Here is a 20,185-nt window from a genome sequence, read left to right as displayed (position 1 = left end):
GATAAATTGCTAAGTTGAAATTCCTTCCTTCGAAGTCGAATTGCCTTCTGAATCGGCATGGGCTTCACTCCTTCGCCTCGCGCCCAATAAGGACAATTGGAGGCGTCCTTGTGTGGATTACCGGACGCTGAATGCCTGGACAATACCCATTAAACACATTCACAATTTATTCCACTCTTTATTAGGCTGCACTGTTTTCTCAAATATTGATTTGCAAATGGCCTACGACCAGATAAAGAACAGCAATCACAACGCCGTTGAGAAAATAGCAACTATCCGTTCATAATGTTTAAACTTGATAATGCCAGACAGACATTTAAGCGATTTGTCGATGAGATGCTGCGGGGCCTGAAATTCACCTATGCGTAACTGAAGAATTCAGGTCTTATCAAACGAAGTCCCACGAAGAGCACCTACATCTTACTAAACTTTTTACTAACAAACGCAGTATAATATGGTATCTCTCTCAAAAAAAAAATTTTACGGCTGCTATCCACGAATTCGTTCCTATAATATCCTTTTTTACACATTCTTGGCGTCCACTTTCAAATCTACGCTTAGTCTTTTTCTGTATTGGTTTATACGTCATTGAAGTGAAATTCCGCTTTTATATTGAACCTATGACCGAAATCCAAAAGTGGTTAAGTCAGGTAATAAAACGAAGCGAATTCTGCCTTATCAATATTTTATTCCTGTTGATAGAGGAAACTAACCAAAGTACAAATAACAGATTCAGGTTTTTTCGAAAGTGTCTTCTTGTTTTCCGTAAGACCCTGTTAACATTCAAACGCTATATTGAGCTCGGTTTCCCAATACCTACTAATAGTTATAGGCAGCGTATATTGACCAACCGGCGAAAAATGCGAAACTAGGGTAAACACCATGACACTCGGAAATAATACTTCTCCAAAGAGGAAAGATTTTCTGCAACAAATAAACTCGAAACTCATAGAAACATTTTGTCAAAAATTTTATAGTACAGTGAGAGATACATTAATCTTATAGGATAGGTAGATAACAAAGGCTATACTTTATTCTTGAAATTATTCCAAACGACCGTTACAACTTTTTTTTCATCAAGATATAAACTATATTAGTAATAAATACTTATTAAAATAAAAAATAACATATAATATAAGAAGAATAAAAATAAAAGAAGATCGTTTGAATTGTTTACATAACAGTGGTTAGTATCTAAAAGATCAACTAATATTCATTGTTATCATATGTTTCAATGTTATCATCGCTTACAATATTCTCGTTTATCTTCACTTTTCGGCCCCACAAATCCGTCCCATCACCCGTCTTGGCACGTCTCTTCGCAACGCCTTCTGAGGGCATAGACTTCAGGTCATACGCCCATCCGACCCACGCGAAGAAATCTATGAATTTCGTCGTCAAATTGATTTTATTATTCCCTAGCTCCGATGCTTTGTAATCCCAGGGGTACGTGTGATGGTAATTGTGGAATCCTTCACCTAAAGTAGCAATACTTATTGGTATACTTTGAGTGGCGGCAATGTTTTTATCGTAAGGCTTGTTCCCGATTAAGTGGGCCCAGCTGTTGATAAGAAAAATGACGTTCAGGTTCGTCACGTAACGCAGTAGATTGATGTTCCAGGCCGTGCTGATACTCTCGCCCCAGAAGTACACGGGCACAAATGTTGGCATAAGGAAGCACAAAGTGCCAATCATTGGGATGGCGTATCTGTGAAAATAGATAAATAATTAACGTATATCAATATAAAACAGATATACCAATTTACAACAATTTCGGCGCAGAGATAGACAAGACCTTTACTTAAATTAAATTAACAGAAGCAAAGCCCTGAATAAAAATTTAGCTAATGTATGATAAAATCAAGAAACAATATAGAAGTCATAATTGAATGCTTCATTCTGTACTGTTGTATTTTATTCGTTGCAGAATAAATATTGATATTTTTCTTGACTGATATCTTCTAATGTGCAGCTGAGACCACAAATTCTTGGAAATCTAAGAAGAGAATTTTGAACATAAAGTTATTATCAAATGTCTAAAAAATTTAAAAATTCCTACGAGAGCAAATCTCCAAATAAAAGATTCTTATACAACTTACTTCTTTTGAAATCTCAGCAACGGATTGTTCTTCAAATCGTCTATCGGCAGGGCTTTCCCCCTTGCTAAGACCTCAGGGTGTTTCCTCACAAGAACCCAGCCCATGTGGGCAAAGAAGAACCCTCTAGTCGGGTTATGTGGATCAGCATCAGTGTCAGAATATTTGTGATGAAGGCGGTGATCTCGCGCCCAGGTTAAAACAGTGTCTTGGAAGGCAATGGAATTCATTATGAGTAACAGAATCTCCAAAGGCAACTTGGCTTTGTAAGCCCGATGTGCCCATAGTCTATGAGCGCCACCTGTTATACCGATTTTAGCTATGATGTATATGAAGATTGCTGAAAAAGATAATTCAAAAAGACATTTTAGGGCCAACGTCCATAGTGAATCTAAAACTTAAATATATCTATTGCTTAACTGTGTACTTAGACATGCGGATGGAAATACATTACAATAGTATTAACTCTTTAGGCATGCAATATTTTCATTTACTCTGCTTTGGGAGCACCCACACATTCAGACTACTGGATGTGCTGGTTTCACAAATATAGAAAGAGAATATGCATATTAATTTGGCTCCACGTTAGCTACATTTGTGGTAACTTTTCAAATTACAATGGGGTTAACTACGTACCAAATATAATCGTAGCCCGTTTAGCAGAAGTAAAGCACAGATAGAGGCCGTATACAGCAGATAAGTGCCAATAGCCGAATGTGAGCAGGTTCCGATACACTATCTTGTGTTTCCTCGGCTCTGCTTGTGGAGCTATTAACTTTTTGAATTGACCCTCGGGAGTTTCTGGCAAAATGTTGCTTGAACCTTTATTGGGGACCATTGTATTTTTTTTTTCCTAAAACATAATGTAAATATGCACCAACATCTTTTTCATGTTTTAAAAACCATTCGGTAAGTATGTTCCAACTTTATTAATAAGTTGATATCATTATGTAATCGTAATGATTTAGCATGAAATCTTAAATCCAAAAGGATAAATTATCTACCTTAACACGTGTAAGTATACTTTCATTTTTATTTACTTAAATTATTCTATGTCTAAACGTGGTTGGGAATGGAAAACCTATGTTCACTTTAACAAGTAAAATATGTTTTTTGTTATTCTGAGAAGGTAAAGAATAAAGGAAATATAATATTGACTAGGTATACAAGAGTTATTGTGTAAAATCACAATAACTCTTGTATACCTAGTCAATATTATATGAAATATGTAATAATTATTATTTTCATTATAAAGTGGATAACGTTACTAAAATGAAAATACTAAGGTCTCAATAGGATTAATATTTACGATTATAACCAAGATTTTTAGGAAAGGGTTTCCTAAAAATTGTTAAATACAACTTTATTTTATTATAAAAACATACGTACCGAAAAATATATGAAAGCATGAAATCCAATTCACTGATTCAAATACAGTATCTTTATTTTAAAGTACTTCGGTATTTTTTTTATAAAATGGATATTGAAACTTTAGATGTTCATTCTACAAGAAAATAAGACAAACTAACATGAAACTGTACATCTTATGTTTCCAAGTTTATTACACGAGGTGAATTAGGTATCGTAATAAATTTGAAATAAAAGACAACCGGACAAGTTAAGAGTTGTGCTCGGATACTTGGAGTTCCGTACCTACCGTCCGGTTTCTATTATGTGAAGAAATTGATATTTATATCGCTCTACAAAAGTGGGGCTTTATAAACACATGTAATTAAATTTGATGTTCAAAATTAAAGAAATTAAATGCAAGATTTCTATGGTAAAACATATATAGAGCGCTTTAAAAGCACTGAAATAAAAGTAAAAACATAGGAACTCTATAAGTAATACCTTTATATATTTTTTAACAAATAGTGCTCCTATATATTTAAAGGATATTCTAACTACCAGTTATGAGAGAACCCTTAAACAGCTGAGTAGAAAAATAAATACCAAGGGATTTAATTGTGTTCCGAAACCAATACATCATCACATCAAGAATACCGTCAAGCAAAAATTTGAGTAAACTGCATTGTATTTTAGTAACTTACTGCGTTCTTTTCAGCGAAATTCCCAGCACTTTAGAAACTTCCGCTCTTTCTCATGGATGTCGTAAGTGGCAACTGAGGGAATGGGTATTTTCACCCTGTCCTACAACTCAACCTTTTTGAGTTTAACCAAAAATATTGCAGACACAAGGCTCCCCCAGGGGACATCGCTGAGGGTGCCATGGGAACTTCGGACAAAACATATAGTGGCTAACCCCCTTAAGTTATACGAGTTACGAGAATAGGATCATAATATTTTTGTAAAATTTAATAGAATTTTCAATAGTCCTCTTGAAAAATTGAACGTGGCCTCTCAAACTTTTTAAGGCTGTTGGCTCTATCTACCCCACAACGTATAAAGACGTGATTATATGTATGAATGTAACATTTTTACACCCTCACGTATACACGAACTTATCCCAAATACATCGATAGGTATCTCATCAGTTCATTGATTGATATTCACACAAACGGTAAATTACCCGTTCCTCGTACCGAGTCAATGGTTTTCATCGTAATTAACATGCATACTGATTGTTACTCCGATCTTAAAGGAAAGTCTACCTCAGGAAAGTGGCGTGACTTTTTGCTGAAATCATTAACAGTCAACCTTTAGGTTACCAACGTTACTTTTCAGATGAATCGATTCCGATCTCAAAAAAAATCACACAATTCACGCGAATAAGGCTCTGGTACCCCACTTAGTGCAAAATAAGTGAACGGTTCTGCGGGCTACAGCGGCCTCCTCAGTTCCCTCACTCCAGCCAAACATGGAGCACGCCATTTTGAAAACGCTCCTTGTTTTAACACGTGAGTAAATTCTGTTTATTTTGTAGGTGAAAACTAAAAACAAGTGCCTTACGCTAATCAGAATAATATAAGTGACTTCGTTTCAATTAAACGGCATAGTTAGGTTTGACAAAGTGATATCATTAAGGTTGCAATGTCGACATACATAACTTGAAAGATACAAGGTATACTTTTTTGAGTGGATAGGTCAATTTTTTATTTAAAATGAAATGTGTAAGTGCCTCCAAATTATAGGTAGTTTGCAAGGTCAAAAACGTCCAGAACCTGTATGTGCAAGTTTTTGTCAAGTTTTATACTTATTGCATTCCTGAGAGCGAAACACTATCCATATAAATACTTAAGTCCTTTAAGTATGTTTTTGTCTTACAAAGGATCTAACTTATAACATCCTAAGTATTTTTGCAAAAACTTAGTGGAAATTATGCTTTCTATACAGAGCTAGTACACGGGCTTATTTCCTCAGATAAAGACGTAGAGCACTTCGTCTTCGTTATAACAAACCGATTTCCACAAAAATTTTAGTCCCGTGAAAATCTGTCTCAGTAGTAATAAAACTGAATTTTCATACCAATACTTCAAAGTCAAACATTTTTTGTTTATACTAATAATCTTAAAAAATTCTGCGGGACTCATATTGATGAAGTTTGGCACAGAGATAAATTAGACATTCAGAAGAATAATTATAATAATTAGATAACACCTTCACTTAGGTACCTACTCTAGAAATTCATACAGGAGCGAAATGCATAAGTATTGGTTTTTTTTTTAAATACCCATGAACTCAAAATTTACTAAGAAGTAGGTATTGTTTTAAGTGACTTTTTGAGGGAAAGATTCTGATTCACTTTTCCTAATCAATGTAGAAGAAATACCTACCTCTTAAATACAAACCAAAACTGGACTAATCGGTAGGTCAACTTACCTAAAGACAATATAAAATACCCAAATCCGATGAAATCCATACATCAATAACTGTCTGTCTATCAATATAGACAATGCAATCAGTATTGCGTGTTACGTATATAAAAAAGTAGATAGGTTTGGATCGGCCAAAAACGGAAATGATTATGTTAACTGCATGCGTGCGCTTGCACATACATAACTGGATTTGCAGATTCATAATAAACTTACTAAGTCAATCTTATTCAATACTTGCCTAATTATCCAAACTACTATCTACTAACGATAAAAAGAAAAGATTTGTATTTTAATGTTTGTAACGAATAAAATAAAATCACCTATGACTTCTTGGACAGATTGGATCACATGAGGCACAGCAAAATGTATTGGAATTTCGAGAGTAACATTTTATTTTTGGAAATCCAAAAGGGAGCGGAACGCAAATTATCGTTAACTCAAAACGTTAGTTAAAGAAACAAGAGTTAGCTCTTAAACATAAGAAAAAATGAAAAAGTAAGGGAAGAACTGCCGTGTGGTTTCCGGCACCAATACAAAAAAGAATAGAACCACTCCATCTCTTTCCCATGGATGTCGTAAAAGGCGACTAAGGGATAGGCTTACAAACTTGGAATTCTTTTCTTGGCGATGGGCTAGCAACCTGTCACTATTTGAATCTCAATTCTATCATTAAGCCAAATAGCTGAACGTGGCCATTCAGTCTTTTCAAGACTGTTGGCTCTGTCTACCCCGCAAGGGATATAGACGTGACCATATGTATGTATGTATGTATGTAAGAGAAGAACTAAATAAGTAGAGTTTATAGCAACATTTTTTGTAGTAGTAGGTACTAGTGTCTACTAGTACTCTTGCTAGTTATCAGATCAAGAAAAGTCGGGGCAAAATTAAGTATCTTACGTCACGAAAATCTGCCTTTATACAGAGGTGATGTTTAATATAAAAGTATCTACATATACAACATCAAAACAAATCAGTTTCGACATACGAGTACATGAACAGTGAAAGCGATCACAACACGAGTAGGTACGTGACTCACATTGTATAACATTTTTAGAGCATAACGACTGATCAATGAAACGTAATGTTTTGATTCTTAGCGGTGCTTGACCCAAAAGATTCGCAAAGCACGACTTGATAACCAGTTTTAAACCTGAACGTGACTTGGCCTTCAAATCTGCAGTATTCACTACACATACTAAGTTTGTAGATACTAACTTGGGAAAAACTTGACGGATATCATAATGTCTATTTTATGACCAATTTTATAGGTTTACCTATTTACATTTTAGTTGTGTGAAAAGGGCAAAGGGGACGGAAAGATTGATTCTGCATGTGACGCTTAACAATACTTGTTCTCGTATGTTACATTTTAATAGCATTTTCCAAACGAATACATGAGACTCACGGCACCCGGAATATTTACAGTTTTTCAAACATCTTGATCATAGACCGTTGATAATCGTAAAAATCTTTAGTATTTAAGTAGTACGTAGTTTTTTTTAATAGCCAATATGTTTATTCCCATTTCAGTTTTACAACTATGCCGCGCAGAAATATCGCAAATTCTGCCAGGACAATGGTTTTCAGCCAACGCCATTAACGACGACTTCTCCCCGAAGCCAATCTCAGAACTATTCTCATCGAGCCAAAGCCCGCCTGCGCAGTCTTCGACTTCCTTCGTCACACAGCCAGTCATTGTAACTCAATCTTCACCCCAAAACTCTGTAACACAATCTACGCCTCAATTCACGGTCACTCAATCTCCACCTACTTTAACCGTGAAACAGACGCAACCCAGCTTTTCTGTAACACAACCAATCGTCGTACTATCACCCTCATCTACGCCACAACCCACTTATCCTTCATCCAACCAACCTGGAACAACTTTGTTCCAAACGATCAGCACTTCAAAAGCTCCAGAATTCTCAAGCACACCTTTACCAACATTCGGTGAAATAGACCTTTCCTCAGTAAATTTCACTCCATCAACAACTCAAACGCCTACTTTCTTTGATAGTGGTTTAACGTTTACTCCACCTACTGTTCGAATTGTACCACCGGCTTCAACCCAATTTTCAACTTTTGCCAGTGAATTTCCATCAACAACTTCGACACCACCGCCTAATTTTGTCGTTGTGTACCAAGCACCACAAAATACCCGGCCAACTGAAGTTCCTCCGCCAGTACCCACTGTGTCTACGCCTCAAGTCACATCTACTACAATCTCAACATTACCAAGTACGACAATCACCCCTGCTGTTATAAGCACTACTACCACTTCACCATTTACATCACCTGCTAATATTTGTCGTACATCTCCTATTGTAACGCCTACAATACTTACATCAACTTTAGCACCAAATACACTATCCAACAGACCAATCTCCACGAAATCACCAGGGCTTATAATAAGAGTTGTTGCTCCTAAAGGATCAATTACAAACGTAAAGATAAACCCAACTACAAGTACACAAAGGCCACGTACGAAGAGGACATCGAAGCCAAAGAGAAACTCATACGATGCGTGTATACAGTCCTGCAGAGGGAGAAAAGATATCCTATGCAGCATTCCACTGTCCTCAACCATAATTGATCCAAAGGAATTAAAGAGTTTCCCTTCGATCTGTCACATGGCTTGTCACAACTCCTACAGGACTCCAGGTAATTGATACGCCTTTCAACCATTTATTATTTTGTTCGCCTTTATTATGTTACACTTACTACTTAAAGTTTGTCTGTTTGGTCAGCTGGTTGACTGGTAGAGAATGCCAAACGGCATTAGATCCGCCTATTGTACATTTTTTTTTTGTGCAATAAAGTTTAAAATAAATAAATCAATAAATTATGTTCTTTGGCTAACATTATGATCATCACAATATAATACTTAAAGTTAATGGAGCTGTTTACAGGTAGTTTAAATTGAAACACTAGAGGGACATATTTGAAATCTCTATCGGAACCTATTAAAAAAAGGACAAAAAATAGTAGTAATTTTTATATTTTTTAATAGCGATAGATATTTGATTTAGATTGAGTCAACATTATGTACCTACCAGCTGTCATACCTTCTTTCTTCACATGATTGAAGAGTAGTTTAGTAAACTTATGTTTTAATTGCGAATCATTGATTACAAACCATGCGTGAACCTACTCAACACAAAGATGAGAAAAAACGATTACTTACATATATATACAGTTAATAGTTACTCAAGCCGTTATCTACGCTCGTTGAATTATAAATGTTACAATTACGCATTCAGTGAACGTCGAATTACTAAGTTCAATATTTTTAACACATCCATTTGACCGTAACATGTTTTATGTCTAACTTAAAAAATGCGAGCGGATCTATGTACTTGCAAGCGGGCATTGCAAATACACTGGCCATCCTTTATTACATTATCTAATGGATCATGTGCAATTAATTGGACGAAAACGCAGTTTTACATATTTAATTGTTAAGTTATAAAAAAAATATTTGTTTGTTTGTAATTTGATTAAGTAGTGTCCTGTGGTTCCCGGCACCAATACAAAAAAGAATAGGAAACTAAATCGCATTCCCATGGATGTTGTAAAAGGCGACTAAGGAATAGGCTTACAAACTTGGGATTCCTTTTTAGGCGACGGGCTAGCAACCTGTCACTATTTGAATCTCAATTCTATATGTAGGTAGATATGTATTCTATATATATATATATATATATATATGTATTTAAGCTATTCAGGTGCGTTTTTGTTTGCGTCTTGACTAAACATTTGTATGGTTGTAAAGAACAATTCAAACAAAACCGCAATAAATAAAATCATGGATTTTTTAATTGTAGAACTTACACGTTTTCCATGTAGAGATAGAGACTATAACTTCTCTGAAAAAAAAATAGAAATGGTAGGTTGAAAAAACATTTGAATCAATAGGACCAAACTTTAACAAAAGCACACACAAAACTTTGAAATGTACATAAAGCGCCTCTAACTTCTAGTTAAGAGCTAATACGTCATCTAAATAAACACATTTCCCAATTCCAGCTTACGAGAAGATCACAGACGGCCGCTGCAGTAGACTTCGTACGCGAATCGTGACAGTTGGTAGCACCACCAAATTAAGAAGAGACGAGCTCAAGAAGAGTGAGTACAGCATTGTGAACGCCGGGCAACAAGGCACAGTCGTTGAATTCTCAAATGGGTCTATTTAGCGTCGTCAAAGTGGAAAGCCACTCATGAAAATTGTATCGCACAGAGTTATAAAGTGTGGTCAGGCAGATAAAGCTGAATAATAAATCTCAGATTAATCCGAATTTTTCTGAAGATAACTTTTGCGGTACGCCTCCACTAAATTTTGAATGCTATTATTGTATGTTCGGAGATTTAATATAATACTATGACCATTGACATTAGTAGGCTTCTATCTTTCCTTACTTGAACGCTCAAGTTATTCGATAGTATGTAAGTACTGACTATGTCTCATAAACTACAATTTTACGAAATTTTAGCTTTAAAATATCATAAGTGACTGATAGAAAATAGGACAAGGTTGAAATTGTTAATTTAGTAGTTACGTTAGTACTAAGAAGAATGTGCCTTTTATGAAACTAATTTTAATAATTCATTTCATTTTTAACTTCCATATTTTTTATACTTTTTGTGTAGATATTAATGATTTTAATATTAAACTATTGCTTTTTTTTTAAAGATATAAAATATATTGTTAAATTTAAACGAATAAAATATTTGATTTTTTTTATCCCAGCGAAATCTAGTGTCATAGAGAAATGAGAGCAAAGCAAATGTTAAGTTTATAGGTATATTATTTACAAAGAAGGGAATCGTTAAAATATTTTTTAAGCATTTAGCATGGAACCAAGTACATAAAAAGACCCAACAATTACAAACAAAACATTTGATATTAATCATGTATATTTCATATTTCTTATAACTAACACAGTCTCTTAGAATCTCTGTTGAAAGTTGCCCTGTTGTTGCGAGCTGCCTTGTTGTTGCCCGCCGAACATCATTTGTTGTTGTTGATGGAACTCCTGCGGGCCACCACCCGTCGGATTATTGCCTTGGTTTGGACCTATACGACAAAAAAAAACAACTTAATTATTTGCTTCTTTGCCAAATATCTGAGTAAACGGCGGAATGGAGAACTTATGAAATGAGAGAAGTTATGGCGATAATAAAGTGAAAGAAGTGTTTGTAGCAAGTAAAAAGATGTAATCTCTGCCTAACCTCCTGAATGAATTATAAATAACATACATACATACATATGGTCACGTCTATATCCCTTGCGGGGTAGACAGAGCCAACAGTCTTGAAAAGACTGAATGGCCACGTTCAGCTATTTGGCTTAATAATAGAACCGAGACTCAAATAGTGACAGGTTGCTAGCCCATCGCCTAAAAGAGGAATCCTAAGTTTATAAGCCTATCCCTTAGTCGCCTTTTACGACATCCATGGGAAAGAGATGGAGTGGTCCTATTCTTTTTTGTAATAGTGCCGGGAACCACACGGCACATTATAAATAATGAAGTCCTTATTACTTATGTGATTTTATTTATTCGGCAACTTAAAAGCCATTTCACATTTTTAAGTCCATTAAATTGCTTGTAATATTATCTAGTAATTTAATGTGTAGCGGGAGCGATAGGTCGGGCTCGACCGCCACAAAAGGAAGATTTACCGCCAAAATTTATAAAATTCGTCTTCGTTTTATTCGTTGAAAAACGTGAAATGGCGCTTAAGGTAGTTCAATCATGATTGGGCATAAGTTAGATACATATGTGTTTAATTATTCGGGTTTCATAAAATAGGTAAGCATGATAGAATTAAGATTCAAATAGTGAGCTAGCCCATCGCCTACACGAGGAATGTCAAATTGATAAGTCTATCACTTTGTCGTCTTTTACGATATCCATGGGAAAGAGATGAAGTGGTCCTACTTATTCCTTATCACTACATAGTATAAAACAAAGTCGCTATTTTAGTCTGTTTGTCTGTATGCTTAAATCTTTAAAATTACGCTTTTTTGTAACAGGTAGAGTGATTCAAGAGGAAGGTTTTTATGTATAATTTTTTCCGAATATTGCACCCGTGCGAAGCCGGGGCGGGTCGCTAGTTCTATTATATAACAATAGAAAGATATAATAATAAAAAGCTAATTTACCTTGCATTCTCATTCTTTTTGCGTTATTCGCCGCATGATCGTGGCTGTTAGCTTGTACTTGATTCTGTTGAGTCTGAAAAATATGTAGGTATAGAATTTTTATTTTTTTCAAAATTGATTGATGATTTAACACAGATATTTTATACCTTACGGATAAGACTCTAAGGCCACTTGCTGTCATAGATACAATATGGATTCAGATGATGGAAGATTCACAGCCCATAGCCTAAAGAAAGAATCCCTTTAAAAGCAGTTCCCTCGACTTATTTCGTTTTTAAGAAACAGCTGGCACTCTATGTTTTGTCATGGCACGCGCAACGCCGTCATTATTGCGCGAAATATTATCGCTGTCCCGTTTCACGTCATAATAAAAAGCGAAACAGCGATAGTTTTTCGCGCGATAAAACAGCGTCCAGCATGCCATGTTACAGGGAAGCATCCAAGCTTGAACTAGATAAATAGGCTTATATCCTAAGTCCTGTTTAACGACATCCATGGGAAACGGCGTGATTATATGTATGTATGATCCGTGTTGTATATACATACATATAATCACGTCTATATCCCTTGCGGGGTAAACAGAGCCGACAGTCTTGAAAATACTAAACGGCCAGGTTCAACTATATGGATCAATGATGGAACTGAGACTCAAATAGTGACAGGCTGCTAGCCTTATTAGTCTTTATTAGGCCGTAACTAGCTTTTACATAACTTACATTTGCTTGCTGTTGCTGTTGCTGTTGCTGATTTTGCCTTGCCTTGGAATCACTTTTATCATCCTGATCATCATCCGTTAAGAACTCCCGTTTTGGGTACGGGATGGGACATCCAGCGAATACATCCTGGGAACAAATTACAATAATTGAAATACGCCCGCGGCTCCGTCCAAGTAAAACAAAGAATCCCATTAGTATACGTTCCAGTGGGAATTCCGGGAATCCTCACTTAGAGCACCCCTAGAGCAAATGAGAAACCTGCATGCCACATTTTAAATCTCTTGACCCCGCGGTTTAAGTTGTATGTTGTTATGACAGTCAGCAATATTCGCTTTCCACATCCACACGGATAAAAAAGAGAAACTACTGAATTTTTATTTTGATGAAATTTGGTACCTACACAGATACAATAGAATCTTTAGAAATAAGTCTTTTTTTCTGGAAATTCCTAAAGGAGCAAAGCCCCGTGCTAACTATAGTACTTATATATAAAATAAAAAAAGAATGGGAATATTGAAAGAGGAAAAAAAAATTTAATATAACAAAATTACCAAAATTATCTTGTCTCCATTTAGATTCATAAGATATTGGGACCTTGGTTGTCATAAAATGAAGTTATTTATTATAATTTCCCCCTTTCATTTTTCATTATAAAAAAATTGTATTTTATATCCCCTTAATCCTTTTTCAATCTACTGACACATCAAAGGATCAATGTCATTATATTGCATTCCAAACTAATGTGACCTGTGAGTATATAACAAAATAAATACCTGAGTGGGAAGCGGATCTTCCGTGAAGTAAGGATCCTGCATGGCTTGCTCTGATGTGATCCGTCTGTTAGGATCCATGAGCAGCAGCCTTTGTAGGAGGCTGAACGCTTTGCTCTCCGGCTTTATCTTATGCCGGTCCATGTACTTACTCAATGAACAATTCTGGTAACTGAAAACAGATTAATATTTGGTTATATTATATAAAATAAATAAATAATATTACACAGACAGAGCAACTTATTGACTGGGTAGACCACTAAAATTCAGTAAGATGATGGTAACTTGGAACTATTCTACGTAATTCCACCTTAATATAGTAACTAAAGTCCTACCAAAGAACCCTACATAAGAGCAAAATAATTACTATCCCCAGCTCTTTCTTTCCTCTCTCTCTCTCTCTCTCTCTCTCTCTCTTCTATCTCTGTCATCTATTTGGCAAATGAGGATCTTCAAATGGACTTTCCCCAAGCTGGAAGACCTGTAGTCTTCTTCACTTCACTTCTCTCCAAACTAAATAAATTTCAGTACTTGTACTCAACCCACATCAGGACTTCTGAACAGAGATGTATGGACCTGGATCTACTAGTTACATAAGAAACACTAACTTTGATCTCTTGAAATCCTTCACCAAGGTATGATGTTCAGGCATTTTTCTAATGTCCTCCCAGTCTTTCTCCTGTGGGAAGCCCATAACATTGAAGATCCGATCCAGTTGGTCGTGGTGGTATGGGTTGCTCGTCTTTATGTCCTCTTGACGGCAATGGAATATTGGCTCTGAAGTTAAAAGCTCCGCAAATATGCAACCTATGGCCCAAATATCTGAAACAAAGAATATATATGTATACATAAAATGACGCCTCTTAGCTGAAGGGACAGGCCTTGACACTTGCCATACAATTCGTTTTATATGAATGATATTGACGGCCTCTGTGGCGCAGTGGTAATACACTTGTCTGTGATACGGAGGTCCCAGGTTCAAATCCGATCCGTTCAAATAGAATTTATCTATATAAGTATATATTATAAAATATAGTATCATTGAGTTAGTATCTTGTAACACAAGTTTCGAACTTACTTTGTGGCTAACTCAATATGTGTAATTTGTCCTGTATATATTTATATTTATTTTTTTATATATAATCTATATCCTAATAATGCCGTGTGGTTCCCGGCACCATTACAAAAGAATAGGACCACTCCATCTCTTTCCCACGGATGTCGTAAGAGCCGACTAAGGGATAGACTTGGGATTCCTCTTTAATGTAAATCCCTGCCAATCTAAGGTCTGCCGCGCCGATGGATGCATGGCTAGGGGCGAGCCTAGTCTCGAGCGTGCCACTTCCGCCATGGGGTTGGGCGACCCCCAGGTAATGGCTAGCCTTACCCTGGCATGCGGGGCTCTGCTGGGGCGGACAAAATTTTTCCCTAGCGTCTCGTGGGAATCGCATGGATGCAAATTTTTTGAAAGAGCACCTAGATGGCGGCGATGGTGTCCGCACCCCATCACGTCTCGTTCCCGGCGGGAGCGGTATGCGGTCTGCTGAAAGCCGCTTTGCGACGATGAATGTAAGAGGAGGAATGAAGGATAAGATTGAGGAAGTATGCCAGATGATGGATGAAAGACGTTTGGATGTGTTGTGCGTGAATGAAACGAAGCGGAAAGGATGCGACGCGACGCAGCACGGCCCTTACACGGCGTATTGGTCTGGAATTTCCAGTACCAGCCGAGGCTGTCAAGGGGTCGGTCTAATTCTTTCTGCACGAATGGCTGAGTGCGTGAATGAGTATGAGTGTGTCAGCCCTCGTCTTCTATGGATTAGGCTGAAAGTTGGAATCACTCGGATCTTCGTTCTAGGTGTTTATGCACCTTGGGATGTGGGTTCGAGGGGTACAACATCAGCAAAAAGCGAAAACGAGGAGTTCTGGAATAGTGTAAGAGAAGTATTGAAAGTTACCAAGCCAAATGAGAAGATTATTATGTTAGGTGATTTTAATGGATGGGTGGGTGTAAAGCGTGATGGATATGAAAAGGTGCTTGGTGCGTTTGGTGACGAAAAGGTGAATGATAATGGAAGAAGTGTATTAGAAATTTGTCTAGAGTGGGATCTTTTTGTGTCGAACTCAATGTTTCAACATAAAGAGATCCACACCTACACAAGAGTGGAAGGTATTTTAAAAAGTATGATAGACTTTGTGATTGTAGATGAAAGATTGAAGAACAAAGTGCTGGATACCCGTGCATATCGCGGTGCTGGCATTGACTCGGACCATTTACTGGTGATATCCCGGATAAGGGGTATCTTCAATCGCTGGCGGCACAGGGTAAGGGAGCAAACCAGCGCTTTGGAAAGAGTAAAAGTAGAAAATTTGCAAGATATGGATGTAGGTAAGAAGTATATTAATAGACTGAAGGATGAATTTGAAGATTTAGAGGAAATGAGCGATATTGAAGATGGATGGAAGGAATTTAAAGAAAGAATTGTGAAAGTAGCTGTTGAAGTGTGTGGTGTAAGTAGAAGAAGGAAAGGAAAAAATCACAAAAATGCGTGGATGAGTAAAGATGTGCAAGAACTTGTGCGATTAAAGAAGAAAGCATGGCTGGATTTGTTAGCAGCAAAAGCTAACTTAAGAATGCAAGAGGTTATAGATGAAGATGTGAATGAAGCACGTAAGGAATATAAGAAAATGAAAGATTTGGTTAAGAAAGCTGTGATTAGAAAGAAAGAAGAGTATAAAGAGGATTTTGATAAAAGGCTATCAGAAGACTTTCAGTCAAATCTGAAAGTATTCTGGAAATCCGTAAGGTCAGCCCGAGGAAATACTATAACCAGAGAGCTGACTAGGATCAGATGCCAGGATGGTAGCGTTGTGAAAGGAGAAGAATGTGTACTAAAGATATGGAAGGACTATTTTGAAAGTTTATTTGAAAAAAAGGAAGGAAATAAGAAAGATTTCTGCTATAGCGAAGAAAAAGAGAATGAGATGGAAGGCGAAATTGAAATGTTCGAAATTGTGGAAGCACTTAAGAGTATGAAAGCGGGAAAGGCTGCTGGGTGTGATAGAGTGTCGGTCGAGATGCTTAAAGCAGGAAAAGGCGTAGTAGCTAGTCAGTTGTACTGCCTTTTCAATTTGTGTTGGAGAAGCGGCCGAGTACCAAAAGATTGGTGTAAGGCTGTTATCGTGCCACTTTACAAAGGAAAAGGGTCACAGCTGGACTGCAAAAATTATCGTGGTATAAGCCTGCTTAGCGTCGTCGGCAAATTGTATGCTAAGGTATTGATTAATAGAGTCAGGAATGAAACTGATGACAAAATATGGGATGCTCAAGCGGGATTTCGAAAGGGAATGGGATGTACTGATCAGGTCTTTTCCTTGCGGTGCATAGCCGAAAAGTTTTTGGCCAAGAGTCAAAAAGTCTATTGCACATTCGTAGATCTGGAAAAGGCCTATGACAGAGTTGAGAGGAATGAATTGTGGTCAGCACTTTCTATGCATGGGGTGAGCAGTCTCTTAATACGAGCACTGAAATCCTTATATGAGGATTCGAGTGCTTGTGTCAGGATAAACGGAGCGCACACTGAGTGGTTTAAGATTGAGAAAGGCGTTAGGCAAGGATGTGTTGCGTCACCGTGGCTGTTCAACCTATTTATGGATAGCTGTTTGACAGATTTGAAAGAGTCTAAAAGTGGATTAAGGATGAATGAGTTACTCGTCAAATGTCTGCTCTATGCCGACGATCAGGTTATACTGGCGTCATCAGCGGAGGAGTTACAGGAGATGGTAAACTGTATGCATGAAGCTTTAAAAGAGAAAGGAATGAAAGTGAACGTAAGTAAAACTAAAACACTGGTTTTTGAAATGGAGAAAGAAATGACAGCATGTAATATTTTGATTGGAGGAGAAAAAGTGGAGCAAGTGAAAGAGTTTGTATATCTAGGATCAAAGTTTACATCAGATGGCAAGTATGATAGTGATATTGAAAGGAGAGTGAACGCGGGGAACATGGTGAATGGAGCTTTGCATGCCTTTATGAGCAGTCAGAAACTATCCAAAAAGGCTCGACTGGCTGTGCACAGGGGCGTGTTGGTCCCGACATTAATGTATGGGAGTGAAAGTTGGGTATGGCAAAAGAAGCATGAAAGCAGAATAAATGCAGTGGAAATGAGAGCGTTAAGGAGTATGATGGGTGTGAAATTTGAGTGACAGGATAAGGAACAGCGTGATAAGGGAATGTTGTGATGTGAAAGAAGATGTAGTTACAGGAATAGAAAAGGGTATGTTAAGATGGTTCGGTCATGTGGAGAGGATGAATGAAAGCAGGTTGACTAAGCAGATATACAAGGAGAGTGTGGAGGGAAAGGTCGGAGTGGGAAGACCTAGACGAACGTATCTTGATCAAATTAAGGACGTCCTGGTAAAGGGTCAGGTCAAAAGTACCCGAAACCGCCGAGCTTGTATGAAGAGAGTTATGAATGTGGACGAAGCGAAAGAAGTATGCAGAGATCGTGGCAAGTGGAAAGAGGTAGTCTCTGCCTACCCCTCCGGGAAAGAGGCGTGATTTTATGTATGTATGTATGTATGTATCTATATCCTCTACCTGTTATTTTATCCTGCAAACTCAACTAGTTCTTCAGACCACTCGTTCAGTCCAGTGGTGGGTAATTTTCCTATACTGCACCTGTCAGTATGTAAACTCAGCACTTCTACATACACTCAGCTTCTATAGGCTTAAAATCTTATAAAAACTGTTACTCACCAATAGCTTTTGTGTAATGTCTAGCTCCAAGCAACAGTTCAGGAGCTCTGTACCAAAATGTCACTACGACAGGGTCCAAGTCAGCAAGGGGCTTCAGCGGAGCATTGAATAATCTTGCAAATCCCATGTCGGCTATCTTCACTCTTCCTCGCTCTGGCCCTTCTCCCATTACAAGAATATTTGCTGGTTTCTGGAATCATAAAATACAATGATTTAGTGAGATGTTCAATATGCAAAGACCAAAATCTTACAGTCAACTTTTATTGCCCTGTGGTGTCCTGCAGGGTAAGTATTGGTGGGAAAATAGTATGAATGAAAGATTTATAACATAGATGCAACACATTAACTAACACAAATGGCTATACACTCAGGCAGCCAACTTCTGATTCATAATCATTCATTCATTGAAATATAGTTACAATATAGGTCTTAATTATGTACAGTTATAAAAAGATTTATAGAATTTCATGTAAAAACTGATATTCACAACTCTCTCTTTCTTCCATTTGCAAACCATTGGAAATCTTACCAAATCTCTATGAAGAACCCAATTAGAATGAAGATAATGTATACCATCTAGAATCTGGTAGAGAAGGCTCTTCACCATGCCCTTTGGGACCATGACAGACTTCTTGTTAGCTTTAGCAGCTCGATGAAACTTGATAATGTGCCATAGATCATGTTCTGCATAGTCAAACAATAACCAAACTTTACGGTCCGTATGGGAGAGGAACACCCTTATCAAATTTATCACATTTGAATGTTTTAGTTCCCTGAGAAGCTGAAATAAAAGATTTATATTTCTATTAATGAATAAAATATATAAAGAAATACAATAGTAACCCATGTTAGTGGCAAGTAAAAAAAAATGTTTAAAATTGCTGAACAATATATGAAAAAACTTTGTGTATTAGCAGTTCTTTTATACACAGAGACATGGAAGGGGTTGGAGGCGGCCTTAGTCATTGGACAAATGGACACACAATTATAATTTATGATTTATGAATATCTTGTAAAACCTACATACATACATACATATAATCACGTCTATATCCCTTGCGGGGTAGACAGAGCCAACAGTCTTGAAAAGACTGATAGGCCACGTTCAGCTGTTTGGCTTTATGATGGAATTGAGATTCAAATAGTGACAGGTTGCTAACCCATTGCCTAAAAGAAGAATCCCGAGTTCATAAGCCTATCCCTTAGTCGCCTTTTACTACACCACACGGCACTGTAAAAACTGATGTTTGAATAAAGGCTATTGTTATTGTAAGTTTTGTATACGATGTTTAATGATACAGCAAAATGATAAGGATTCGAATAAATCATACAGGATCACTTACGGCTATCTCTCTACAAGCAGACATAGAAAGACCAGTGCCTTCAATCTGCTTCAAAGCATAATCTTTGGTATCGGACCCGTCTTTCCTTCGAGCTTTATATACATGGCCGTATGTGCCACGACCGACCTTACAGCCCTCGAAATCAAACAGATCCTCTACCTTCGACCGTTCATTTTGTGTCTTAATTTTAAAGTCGTAATCCATCATAACAGATGCCATTGTTTTGTTGTTCTGGAAATTATCTCCCATTTTTTTTTTTAGTTATATTATCTACTAAATCAACTAACTATTTTAATTCATATCTGTGGAAATACGTTCAATTCCCAGTTTTAAGTTTTTATTAATACAAATAAGGAATCATCACATCAACACAAAATTAGGTACCTACTATACAGACGCATCAATTACTGACACTGACAGTGACATCCCTTCTAGACACTGATGAGATGTCAATTAACAAGAGACATGAAAACGAGCCAAGCCAACGAAGAACCAAGAACGACAACGAAAAGTTGCGGGTTGTTTTGCTAAAGATCTATTTACAAAAATCCACGGGATATTG

General features: G+C 37.0%; 3 protein-coding genes across 3 annotated transcripts; 1 reads left to right on the top strand and 2 right to left on the bottom strand.

Moving 5' to 3' along the window:
- Window positions 1–1,206: 1,206 nt before the first annotated feature.
- Window positions 1,207–2,934, bottom strand: LOC106135143 (acyl-CoA Delta(11) desaturase). The gene is made up of 3 exons (XM_013335362.2): window positions 2,733–2,934; window positions 2,100–2,436; window positions 1,207–1,708 (listed from the first exon to the last, which is right to left on the bottom strand). Exons 1-3 carry the CDS (start codon window positions 2,932–2,934, stop codon window positions 1,207–1,209), a joined length of 1,041 nt encoding a protein of 346 aa, XP_013190816.2.
- Window positions 2,935–4,904: 1,970 nt separating this feature from the next.
- LOC106136048 (mucin-2) lies at window positions 4,905–10,638 on the top strand. Its single transcript, XM_013336487.2, has 3 exons — window positions 4,905–4,954; window positions 7,403–8,533; window positions 9,899–10,638. Exons 1-3 carry the CDS (start codon window positions 4,915–4,917, stop codon window positions 10,063–10,065), a joined length of 1,338 nt encoding a protein of 445 aa, XP_013191941.2. The 5' UTR covers window positions 4,905–4,914; the 3' UTR covers window positions 10,066–10,638.
- A 127-nt stretch (window positions 10,639–10,765) lies between these two features.
- LOC106136040 (cyclin-dependent kinase 8) lies at window positions 10,766–20,039 on the bottom strand. The gene is made up of 8 exons (XM_013336478.2): window positions 19,624–20,039; window positions 18,810–19,061; window positions 18,281–18,470; window positions 14,130–14,343; window positions 13,525–13,693; window positions 12,752–12,877; window positions 12,036–12,108; window positions 10,766–10,946 (listed from the first exon to the last, which is right to left on the bottom strand). The coding sequence occupies exons 1-8, from the start codon at window positions 19,870–19,872 to the stop codon at window positions 10,819–10,821; spliced, it is 1,401 nt and encodes a 466-aa protein (XP_013191932.1). The 5' UTR covers window positions 19,873–20,039; the 3' UTR covers window positions 10,766–10,818.
- Between the last annotated feature and the right edge of the window lie 146 nt (window positions 20,040–20,185).

Source organism: Amyelois transitella, chromosome 8 (assembly GCF_032362555.1).
Source record: "Amyelois transitella isolate CPQ chromosome 8, ilAmyTran1.1, whole genome shotgun sequence".
NCBI lineage: Eukaryota > Metazoa > Arthropoda > Insecta > Lepidoptera > Pyralidae > Amyelois > Amyelois transitella.
The sequence above is the reverse complement of the archived record's forward strand: the minus strand, read 5'-3'. Positions and strand labels throughout refer to the sequence as shown.

Excerpts from the sequence above, each read along its gene's own strand:
- LOC106135143 (XM_013335362.2), bottom strand. The coding sequence starts at position 2,934 with ATGGTCCCCAATAAAGGTTCAAGCAACATTTTGCCAGAAACTCCCGAG. Across the intron at positions 2,437-2,732 it reads ACGGGCTACGATTATATTTG|CAATCTTCATATACATCATA; the intron begins GTACGTAGTTAA and ends TATCTTTTTCAG. Across the intron at positions 1,709-2,099 it reads TTGCTGAGATTTCAAAAGAA|ATACGCCATCCCAATGATTG; the intron begins GTAAGTTGTATA and ends CTATTTTCACAG.
- LOC106136048 (XM_013336487.2), top strand. The coding sequence starts at position 4,915 with ATGGAGCACGCCATTTTGAAAACGCTCCTTGTTTTAACAC. Across the intron at positions 4,955-7,402 it reads AACGCTCCTTGTTTTAACAC|TTTTACAACTATGCCGCGCA; the intron begins GTGAGTAAATTC and ends TTCCCATTTCAG. Across the intron at positions 8,534-9,898 it reads CAACTCCTACAGGACTCCAG|CTTACGAGAAGATCACAGAC; the intron begins GTAATTGATACG and ends TCCCAATTCCAG.
- LOC106136040 (XM_013336478.2), bottom strand. The coding sequence starts at position 19,872 with ATGGGAGATAATTTCCAGAACAACAAAACAATGGCATCTGTTATGATG. Across the intron at positions 19,062-19,623 it reads CTGCTTGTAGAGAGATAGCC|CTTCTCAGGGAACTAAAACA; the intron begins GTAAGTGATCCT and ends CTTTTATTTCAG. Across the intron at positions 12,878-13,524 it reads AAGATCCGCTTCCCACTCAG|GATGTATTCGCTGGATGTCC; the intron begins GTATTTATTTTG and ends ATTTGTTCCCAG.